The sequence below is a fragment of the Mirounga leonina genome, unplaced genomic scaffold, assembly GCF_011800145.1.
Source record: "Mirounga leonina isolate KUSES-001 unplaced genomic scaffold, KU_Mleo_1.0 Mir_195, whole genome shotgun sequence".
Lineage (NCBI taxonomy): Eukaryota > Metazoa > Chordata > Mammalia > Carnivora > Phocidae > Mirounga > Mirounga leonina.
Genome location: NW_023270490.1, coordinates 7,149,567 through 7,160,854, shown reverse-complemented (window position 1 = coordinate 7,160,854; position 11,288 = coordinate 7,149,567). Strand labels below are relative to the sequence as shown.

The window sequence follows — 11,288 nt, the reverse complement described above, 5'->3', positions numbered from 1 at the left end:
ATGGATGGATGGATGGATGGATGGATGGATGGATGGATGTGTGGATGGATGCATGGATGGATGGATGCATAGATGGATGGATGGATGGATGGATGGATGGATGGATGGATGGATGGATGCGTGGATGGATGCATGGATGGATGGATGCGTGGATGGATGCATGGATGGATGGATGCGTGGATGGATGCATGGATGGATGGATGCATGGATAGATGGATGGATGGATGCATGGATGCATGGATGCGTGGATGGATAGATGGATGGATGCATGGATGGATGGATGGATGGTGCACCAGGCACCCAGGAGGTGAGACTGTGCCCACCCCACCCTCACTGAGGTCATCTCAGGAGCTCTGAGTGTCCCCAAGGGCCAGGATCCCTCCTATAAAGACACACGCAATTCTGTCATAATGAATACAATATGATTTTCCTCGTTGGTTTGCAAATCTTTAAAAATTGCTTTCCTGAACTATAGATATAAAGATATGTACAAAATCAGGAATATTCACAGAGGCTGATGGAGGTGGAAGTTGCATGGGATTGAACCCACCCAGCCATGAATACGTGCTCATCTCAGACCTACGCATTTCCGGAAAGCCTGTTGGAGACCATTTTCTGATTGCTGCACCCTCTGCTGCCCTCCCTGTTTTCTTCTCCTCAACCTCGTTCTTCCTTCTCTTTCTCCCTCCCACCCCCACTCCCCTCCCGCACCATTTCATTTCAGATTTGTTCCTAGCCTCGGAGTAGTCCGCATGGCTGTACATTCAGGGCTTCTAGGACAGCGTAACGCCCAGCAGGTGCCCAAGGACATCTTCCTGACTTACAGTGTATGGTCGCCACATGTGGCTTCCTACACAACTCTCACACCCATTTCACAGATGGGGAAGTTGAGGTCCGGGGAAGGGAATTCAGTGATATCCTTTTTATCTTACTGTTTCTCATTAACCTAGAAGCCATGCAAATAGAATTCTTGTGAATCAGGGGACAGCAGGAAACTGATATTTCGCTTCTTCCAAACATGGCGTGTCATCAGGTTTGGAGGAAGCAGTCATTAACTCCAAATGGTTAAAGAGTGTGTGTGGGAATGAAGTTTGCATATAGTTTTAACCTTCCCTCGCAGGTGGGCTGGAAGGATGATCATCAGCATCTTGTTGCCATGAGCTTAGCGTCGTGCTAAACTGATTGGAACGTGCACGGCTGCCCTGGTAGGCACTTTCTCCTCGCTCTGCAGACGAGGAGCCCAAGGTCTAGGAGAACCAGGGGCTGACTCCAGAGCTGGAGTGGCACCCCCTTACCTGGTCCTGACCCGCTGGCCAGACTCTGCTTGGGAGCTGGTGTGCTCTGGGGTCTATCCCTGGGCTCCAGCTGACTACCACCCCCACACCGGGATGCACCTTTCCAGGTAGGACCCCCTGGGTGGTTTGGCTGCAAGTCTCAGAAACACAGATCAGGTGGGTTCAACCACTAGGAAAGCTGTTGGCTCCCAGTGCCAAGGTTGGGTGGGCATGAGGGTTGGTTGATCCAGAAAGGCAAGGACAGTGAAAGCCCTGGCTTCCTGTCCTTGCCCACCATGCTCAGTGTTGGCTTCTCCTTGAGGCTGTGGCTGCATGTAACAATCAGCTCTACTCCCTTTCAGTTCCCGGGCAATAGGGGCAAGAAATGAGTATCTTTTCCCATGGGTCTTTCTTAGGAATTAGGAAACTTTTTCCAGAAGCCCCAGCATGCTTCCACCTGTGTCCCTTTGTCTTGGATGGAGTCATTTGCTCTTATCTGAGCCAATCCTCACTCCAAGGATGAGATAGGAGCTGGTGAGCTCAGTCCTGGGTCTGAACCAGTCACTGACAAGGGCTGGGGTTGCCATGAGCCCCTGAGGCCACCAGGAGGGCCACTCACCTGACCATCTGAGAGAGCTGACCGGGCAGGGGGAAATGGGTGCATCTGGATGCTTCCCAAGTGTAGGTTAGGTGAGCAGGCAACCCTGGGTCATCTCCTGGGCTTTCCTCTCCAACCTGCAAGAAGTTCTCCTGTGTCCCTCACCCACTGGTGTTCATTACCTTCTGAGGCCTGGAGGGATCACAGCAGTAGACAGAAGCTGAGGCATTGATGTTTTCTTTATTTGTGTGTTAACTACACAAATATGGGTGGACACTGGGCTCTGGGGATCCAATGGTGACCTCACAAGACCTTTTAGAAAAGGCAACATGCGAGGTGAGGCTTGAGTATCAAGTAGAGCCAGACATAGAAAGATTATGAAAAGGAGCATTTCAGGTAGATGAAACAGCAAGTGCAAAGGCCCTGGGGTAGGAACAGGTTTGGCAGTACATACACAGCACAGAAAGAAGGCTGTGGCTTAGGAATCAGGGCCACATAGGGCCATACAGGCCAAGGGCAGGAGTTGAGGCATTGCTCTAAGCATGATAGAAAGCCCTTAGAAAGTTTTAGCTGGAGGAAATACAAGTCATGGGTAAGAAAAGAAAAGAAAAAATAATAATAATCTCCATAACTGCAGGATGGAAAATTGTGCAGGAACACCAGAGTGTGTGTGTGTGTCTGTGTGTGTGTGAGAGGAGAGAGAGGGGGCAGAGCTTTCTACGTGTTTACAAGTGCTCAAGCCCTAACCCAAATGCCTACAAACCTTACATACTTCTGGAAAACCCCAGTGCATAGTTTTTACTCCTTAAAAAAACCTCAGTAGTGTGTTTCTCTGGGAGGTCAGTGGGATTTGACTTCCTGCCCTCTCATTTCTTCCTGGTGGTGGGGACTTTGTCCCAGGCCATGTCAGTGCCCCCTCTTGCCCTTGAAGAGGGGTGAGCATCGTGAGGTGGGCTGGCCTCAGCAGGTGAGCTTGGCCAGAGGCAGTCCCCTCTGAGCAGGCTCCCGCAGCCAGCATGGTGGCGCATGGATTCCTATATGGAATCTGGGCAGAGGTCAGCCTCCAAACAACACGTGTGTACAAAAAGGCCAGTGTCCACCTAAGGATCCAGAGAGCATTAGGAGCTAAGGTGGCGCAAGAGGGGTGGGGACGGTGGTGCCTCTTACGGAGGCCGTTAGCTAGGGATGGAAATGAGTTTTAAGGCTATACAGGTACTCGAGTGGCTTTTGTGTCCGAAAGATCACCTTCCAGCTGAGTTCAATTGCTCACACCACTGCCTTAGGCTGAGGAAACCCTAATATGTGTGCGTGTTTCCTCTCCCCTGCCCGCACCCCGTCTCCCGCCAACGTAGAAAACAGCAGCGGTGACCAGAGGCAGGCCTGCAAGAAGCACGAGCTGTATGTGAGCTTCCGCGATCTGGGCTGGCAGGTAAGGACGGGTGGCCGGATCGGCCCCGATGGTGGGGGCTCTGGCGTGGGTGTCCCCCACACCCCCCAAGGCAGCGGGTCTGGGTCCCATGTGGGCAGTGAGCCATGTTTCTCATCGACTTCAGCAAAGACTCCAGAACCTAGTGTCCTAACTAGGGTAGAGAAGTCAGGTCAGGGATACAGGGATGACTCATGACATGCAAGGGCAGAAATGTGGTGGAGACTCCAGTTAGAGCCAGGAGCCCCAACACTTTGGACTCTGAGCCTCATTCTCCATGGGAACTTTATCTCCACCCTGCGGCTGCCTGCTTCTCTCAGAGGTGGTGGGGCCCGTGTGCTGGAACCCGGCTGCCTGCAGGGCCGCCTTCCACCCTCTGCCCTTCCTTCTTCCGTGATTCCCCTTCCCAGGGCAGGGGCGGATTGGCCCAGCTCAGGTCAGGTGCTTGGTCCTGCACCAGCCAGCTATTTGGGGGATGAGATCATGTCATAGGACCATGACGGCTCCTTCCGGAACCACTTGGATGGAATGGGGCGAAGGGCAGGGGATGAATCCTAGGACAGGCACTAGGGTCATACAATCTAATGCCTGTTTATGAGCATCTGTGACATTCTGGGCGCTCTTCCAGGCCCTGGAGATGCGGCAGGGAGCGTTTCCGTGTGCCTGCCCTCATGGAGCTCAAATATCCCGAACGGGGCGTTGAGATCACCAAGGCCGCTGGTTTTGTTGTCCACTCCTCAGCAAGCTTGTGGTCCGGTGGGGGAGTCCGGGTTCTTCCCTGGGGATCATGCCCAAGCGCACCATCAGGGCATTAGCATACGGCCAGTGTGGAGCCCTCCCGTGGTTCTGTGCTCCGCGGGGCGCCCGGCCATGCATGCGCCCTGGTGCTGGAACCGAGCCCCAGACTCCAGCTCCTCTGCAGGAGGAGTCCACAGACTTGAGCCCGTGAGGGGTGTACATACTGCTAGAACGGTATTCCTGTGCTAACCCAGCCCTGAAGGCGGGCCTGGCGGTGGGCATCCTTCACTGAGCCGCACACATGTACCAGGCGCTGGCTGGCTCATCTGCAGTCACTTAATTCTCAGTGTTGTGGGTTAGTCGTCTCTCTCCCATGTCGGTGACCTGACGCATGGAGGTTTTGTGTAAAGCAAACTGCCAACGTGTAGGCACCTCGTAGTGCTAGAACTGATGCCACCCCGGTCACGCTTGTCTGGGCCACCTCCCAGTAAGGCCGTGCAAGCGTCCGTTCTGGGCTTCGCCCAGCCCCTGGTGGTCTTTCCCTCATTTTGCCTTCCGTGGGGGGCCGTGGTAGCCTAGCCTCCATTTGTCCTGCTTCTGCGGGACCCCCAGCTGCTCGGGACGGTGTGGGCCGCGGCTTGGTCCCCTGGGAGCACAGAGTCTGGCCTGCAGGAGCGGGCTGGGGCGAGAAAGGTCATGCGGGGCTCACGCTCTCCCTCCCGCAGGACTGGATCATCGCTCCCGAAGGCTATGCCGCTTACTACTGTGAGGGCGAGTGTGCCTTTCCTCTGAACTCCTACATGAACGCCACCAACCACGCCATCGTGCAGACGCTGGTGAGTGTGGCCTGCGTGCCCGGGGCGGGGTGGTGGGGGCACTCCGGGCCCTGCCTTGCACTCCTCCAGGCTGGGGCCCTGACTTCTCGCAGGCCTTGGGCGCTCCTCCTGTCGTGGGCCCCTTCCTCCATAAAAACGAAAAAAGATGAAAAACCGTATTTTATAACAGCATTGGCATAAAGATGTGTGTAATCTCCAACCCTAAAGTTCACGGATTTCTCCTAATTCAAAAAGAAATAAGAACAGTTTCAGGGGCTCCTAAAGGTATCTTGGCTCATGGTCACTGTGCCTCACGGTGAAGTCAGCCTTGGCCCTGCCTCTCTCTGGGTGCCTGTTCTTGGTTGTCCGCGTGTCTGTTCTGCATCCATCGGTGTCCCCACCCCTGGCCCCCAAAGTCTGGGCTTTCCTGGGTTCAAGCAGGCTTGAGAGCCCATTGCCTCCCTGAGCGCATGTCTTTGCCCCCTAGCCTTGAACTTCGGGGTTCGGCCATCCAAGAGCATCTCCTGCAGGTAGACCCCGCACTGGGAGCTGAGGATGCCACCGGGAACAGCATAGACCTGGTCCCTGCCCTTGGGACCTCAGTTTCCAGGGAGAGAAGCAGTCAGGTGAACAACGGGGGACGCGTGAGAGGAGGAAGTGGTAGGAAGCAAGCAGATAGGACAGAGAGATGGGGCAGGGCGGGGGCTGTTTCAGGCTGCACTTCCACGGGGTCCTTGCAGGATTCACTGTGATAAGAAAATAAGCTCTTAACAGGATACCCAGCCCTGGTGACCCTTGATAGAAGTGATTTTTACTCTACTGAAAGTAGCAGCAGTGATAAAAATTAAGAACTTCGTTCTTCAGCTTAGAATCTGAGGTTCAGGGATCTTGGTTATCTAGCTCCCTGCCATAAACATTACTGGGGCCTTTCCCTGGCTTGAATGCTCCTGGTGACAGAGAGCTCACTACCCAGGGCCATTCCCCTCTGTGGCCATCCCACAGTTCTGTTTGTTCTGAAGCTTTCGGCTTCTTTTGTTTAGTGGCAGACTTGTTCCTGCCCTACGTGTTATGTCTTGGAGAAAAAGCTCCCTTAGTCCTTTCATTTGAACCACGCTCTGCCCTTCGAGTGAAGGCTTCTCTTTTAGCCATGCTTTTCCAAGGCCCTTCCTTCCCCAAAGGCAAACTCTGACATCCTGCTCAGGATTGAAAGTCCTTGGGCTGGAAGCCAGTACTGCCCCCAACCTGTTCCTTGGCCTGGGCCTGTTCTCCTGTGCCTGTGTGCCCCCTAAGGTCCTGCCCCATGCCCCTAGGAGGTGCCAGGGGGGTCTCCCAGGCTGCCAGGGGCACACCTCTGCCCTCCGACCCCTGCTTCATGGCCCATACAGCGGAAGCCTGGCTGTCCCCTCATCACCCACTCAGTCTGCGTGTCACTAGGGAGCTCTGGGATCAGAAGGAGCTGTCTGATTATCCTAACAAGAGGTTCTGTGGTCATGTTTAAAAAGAGGGAAGGGAAGGAAAAATAAAATAAGATGAAAATTGAGAGGAAGGCAGACCATTAAGAGATGCTGAGCTCTAGGAAACAAACAGGGTTGTTGGAGGGGAGGTGGGCACGGGATGGGGTAACCTGGGTATGGGCATGAAGGAGGACACTTGGCAGAATGGGCACTGGGTATTATTACATGCAGCTGATGAATCTTTAAATTCTACCTCTGAAGCAAATAAAAAAAAAAAACAGCGGGGGGAGTCCTTGCTTTCTGGGAGTCCTAGTGAAAAACAGAGGAAATGAGCTGATGTCTGGGATTTGCTTTCAAATTATTCAAGGTTGGAGGAGGTGGGGGGAAGGTTTAGATTTGTAAGGTTTGAAATCGTCCATAATAAGCTACTGAGTGTGCTGTCTTATGTCAGAGGTCACAGGCTGGAGGCTTCCAGAATGCTTTTACTTGGCACACGCGGTGTGTTGGAAACCTGGAAGTTTCACATCCAAACAGAGCAGAGCTAAGTCTCTGGCCTGTCCTGGACACTCGGCACACCCAACTGCATTGACTTTGGCTGGCCGCAGTTAGCTGGCAGCATCCGCCCTCGGGTTTGCCCCAACCCTCACTATTCCCTCTTGTCTTACTCTTCGCCTCCTTTGCTCGTCAGTGGTGCCTGCCTGGCCCCTTTGGGCCTTTGAGTTTGTTTGCCCCTGGCCCTCGTCCCCTGTAAGGTGCACAGAATCCCACGAGCAAGAAGGAGCAGCAAACCTGCGCGGCTAGCTGGCTTCTTCCTTCATTCCTCCTTTCTAGACCTTCTTCTTTCTCGTGGACTTCCACCCAGGTGTTTGCCCAGTTTTGTCCTAGTTTCACTGCTCAAGAGGCAGAATCGTCTAGTATAATTTAGACCTGCACCATCCAATACAGTAACCACTTTTACATGTGGCTCTTGAGCACTTGAAATACGTCCAGTCTGAATCAAGATGCTTTGTCAGTCTAAAATATGCTAGGTTTTGAAGACTTAGTGCCAAAAAAAAAAAAAAAAAAAAAGATTCTTTATGGTAAGTGTGTATTGAAATGATAATATATTTGAAATACTGGGTTAAATGAAACATATTATTTAATCTTACCTATTTCTTTTCCTCTTTTCAAACGTGGCCGCTAGAACATTTTCAATTACAAGTGTGACTTGCATTGTATTTTTCTTGGACAGGACAGGTCTAGCCAAGAGGTCAGCTATTTTTTTCTGAAAAAGGCCAGATGGTAAATCTTTTTAGCTTTGTGAGTCCTAAGGCCTCTGTTGCAGCTCCTAAACTTGGCCATCGTAGTGCAGAAGAAGACCTTGATACTAGGGAACCAATGGGCATGGCTGGGTGCTAATAAAACTTTATTCACAAAACCAGGCAGCGGCACAGGATTTGGCCTGCTGGCTCACCCTGTCTGCCCCAGGTGTTCTCCACTTGGGGCCGATCTCCCTCCCAGGAGACATTTGACAATGTCTGGAGACATTTTTGGTGGTTGTGGTTGGGGGTTGAGTGCCTCTGGCTTCTGGTGGGGGACGCTGGTAAACACTCTTCAATGCACAGGACCGAGGGGCAGTGGAGAACAACCTGGCCACTGACTTCCCAGCTGTGTGCTGTGGACACCTCTATGCTCTGGGTCCCTGGTCTGTGCAACAGAGGTTATGCGTCACGGGCCAGAACTGGAAGTGTCACGTGCAGTCACTCCCAGGGGGGAGTGTCGCGTGCGGTCACTTTGCCCAAGCAGTTGGCGGTCCTCATAGAAATGAGGAGGCCGGGGAGCAGGGACCCAGCGCTTCTCACCACTGCCACCATTTGCTGTGTGTTCCAGGTCCATTTCATCAACCCTGAAACGGTGCCCAAGCCCTGCTGTGCCCCCACTCAGCTCAACGCCATCTCTGTCCTCTACTTCGACGACAGCTCCAACGTCATCCTGAAGAAATACAGAAACATGGTCGTCCGAGCCTGTGGCTGCCACTAGCGCCTCCTGGAGGTCAGACCCTCCAGCGCCACACTGTTCGGGGTCCTCCGTCTCCCACCGCCCAGTGCCTTCCACCGCCCAGCACAGCAACTGCCTTTCATGAGACCTGCCCTGCCCCCGTCCCCAACCTTAAGGGCGTAGGAGGATTAAGGAATTCGAGAAGCAAATGCCTTTTGATCAGGTTTTCATCCGCCTCCTATGGACAAGATCCTACATGCTGCGGCAGGCAAAACCTAAAGGAAAAAAAATATATAAAGAAAAATTGCCCAGCCACGATCATTGGCTGTGACGTCTCAGCCGTGCACTGACTCGTTCCCAGGGGTAATTAGGAGCGCCCTTCAGCCAGGCCACCCAGCAGCGGGAGGAAGGGGGCACGGCCAGGGGTGGGCACGTTTGTGTCTGTGCGCAAGGAAAATTGACACGGAAGTTCCTGTAATAAATGTCACAATAAAACGAATGAATGAAAATGGTTAGGATGTTACAGATATATTTTCCTAAACAATTTATCCCCATTTCTTGGTTTACTCTGATTTCATAAACAGAAGCTGTGGCCAGTGGAGGCAGGGGAGGCCCCCTCTCTGTTCCATTCTGGTTTCATTCTGAGGCTTGCAGAGGCCCGCTGTTTACATAGACTTGCCCAAATCCAAGATTTGACCGGGAAAGGAGAGGGCAAATTTCTGCTTGGAGGAGGAGGTGTGTTGACCTTGAAGGAAAAATATGTTCCATCCTTCAGTTGGGTGTGTGGCGGCAGAAATTAAATTAGGCATGTGAAGCACCGACGGACATTCAGAATTGGTTTTCCAGCTCTCCTAGTGGTAGAAAATCAATGTGGAATGACAGGGCGGAAGGGACAGCAATCAGGAGAGAACCCACAGCTTGACCCTGAACTCTAGCTAACATGGCCCTATTTAAAGAAGTGCCAGCGAAACCTCGCTCTAGATAGGGGTAGGATGGGCAGGCTTACTGTCCCTCCCCTAGCTGGGCTCCCCTGTTGGTCATGATTGGCAGCAGCACCCTGGAGTCTGGGTTCCAACCGGGGCCTCTGTAGCCACCTGTTCTCATTGGCTGACCCCTACTGAGGGCTCTGCAAACAATAAGCTCCTTGAGGTAAGGAGCGGATGGCATGGTGGAGAACTGCTAGGTGCAGGGTATGCTGGACGTGAATCTCAAATGGAAGGATCTAGAAACTGCTTTGAGAGTGATGTCCTAATTGAGCATTCCAATTCAAAGTTGCCATCTCTGATGTGGCTCTTGGTGTGAGCCTCCCTTGCCTTGGCCAGTGGGTCCCCTAAATGCTGTGCACCCAGCCTCTGGCTGTGACACAGGCCTTGTGGAGCTCTGGGCTGTCTGTGAACAAATAACAGGGTTATCCAGACGAGTCCTATGCCCCTGGAACCTGGTCCAGCAGGGAATCATTTCTCCACCTTGATTAAGTTGGTTCCTAGAAACACTGGGGCCCCGTTTTTATTTTCTTTTATTTTTCTTCTTCAATAGCTTAGGCCACAGCCTCCACTCTGCCTGGTCAATGGGGAAGAGTCACTGTTTTTGCCGTACTTTGTTTTATCTATTGGCAGACCTGGGGATTTCTGTGTGGTTCCCTCTTGGTGCAAATTTTCTCACCACTCAAGCCCCACCTGGTTTCTGGCTAGCATCCTTTGTACATTGAAACATGTAAATAGTTGTTACAAAACAAAGAAATTATTTATGTCCATTGGAAGCTCATTTACACCCTCCTTTGATCCCTTGTTCAGGATGATGAGCTCGCTTCCCCCAGCCTGTTTGTTTTCTTATTTAAGACTATTTATTAATGATCAGACCAATGTACCTTCAGCTGTTGCATAGAGCAGTCTTCCGTGAATTTTCTGTATAAATAGACAAAATAAAAAGGGTTTTGACTTTTCAATAAAAGGAGACATTTGGTTCTGATTCTTGGGGCTGTGTATGTCTCTGTGTGTTGTTTTTTCTCTCAACTCCTGGACATTGGAGTTCTCTTGGTTTGCTAAGGACTCTCTGCCTTGGCCCCCACCATTAATATGTTGTTTATCATCCAGGCTCTGGGGAGAAAGGGGTGCTCGTCAATGTTTGGTGCAGCTGTGTGGGGCTCCAGGCAGGAGAGATGGAACCCAACAACAAATGGGAATTTGGTAGGCTCCACTACAAAGATCCTTGATTGAATTACAGTGCAGCTGTCAACAGCTGTTTCAAAGAGGCAGGGGGTAAATTAGCTGTGTTTACTGCTAACATAGTTTAAAGATTTAGTCATCCCAATAAAATAGAGGCACAAGAAAGAAAGAAAGAGAAAAAAAGGCACGGTGGGGGAAGTGTACACCCAAAACTAAGGCAGCACAGACTCCAGAGCCAACATTGTCCAGTGCAAATTATCTCAGTGGTTTGGGGGCTGCTGTCGGCTCCCGGCTCAAGCTGTGGAGGGACACCTGGGGGCCTGGTGGAGGCAGCCCGGGGCCCGCCGCCTAACTGCGCACAGAGCAGCACTCAGCCATGCAGTGTGGAACAACAGCTCAGGTTCCTCTTGCTTTGAAGTGCACACTGAGGTCACCTGATGGATGTTAGAACCGCAGCTGTTACTTGGCCAGGCTGTTCGCTCTTCCCCCGTTGCCTCCAATGAAGCAGCCGCTCCTAACAAGTTCCAGCCCCTGTGATTTCCAAACCCTCCTGTCACTGTCCCGATGCGCAAGTTAGCTTTTGTTCTATTTCCAGGCCAAAGACCAGAGCCACAAACCAGAGGGCCAGATGCGGCCTGCAGACGTGTCTTCTCCCCCACCCCCCCGCGTGGTGTTTATACATCTTCAAAAAATGAATTCATGGCCAACATGCTTTTGAGAACCAGAAGGTTGGGGGTGAAAAAAAAAATCCCCAGTTCTGGCTTCCCTTGAGAAATGGGCAGAGCTGGCTACCCTGGGCCACCTTCCTGCATGGAAACTCTTGGCTGGAGCCAAAGAGTGG

At 52.2% G+C, this 11,288-nt stretch overlaps 1 protein-coding gene across 1 annotated transcript in view; it reads left to right on the top strand.

The window, feature by feature from the left end:
* The window catches only part of BMP7 (bone morphogenetic protein 7), an 89,742-nt gene extending 79,409 nt beyond the window's left edge, over positions 1-10,333 (top strand). Inside the window, exons 5-7 of the mRNA XM_035025437.1 lie at positions 3,225-3,301; positions 4,762-4,872; positions 8,175-10,333. Coding sequence (XP_034881328.1) covers positions 3,225-3,301; positions 4,762-4,872; positions 8,175-8,324 — 338 coding nt within the window. The 3' untranslated portion in view covers positions 8,325-10,333. The remainder of the gene's footprint in view (positions 1-3,224; positions 3,302-4,761; positions 4,873-8,174) is intronic.
* Positions 10,334-11,288: the final 955 nt, after the last annotated feature.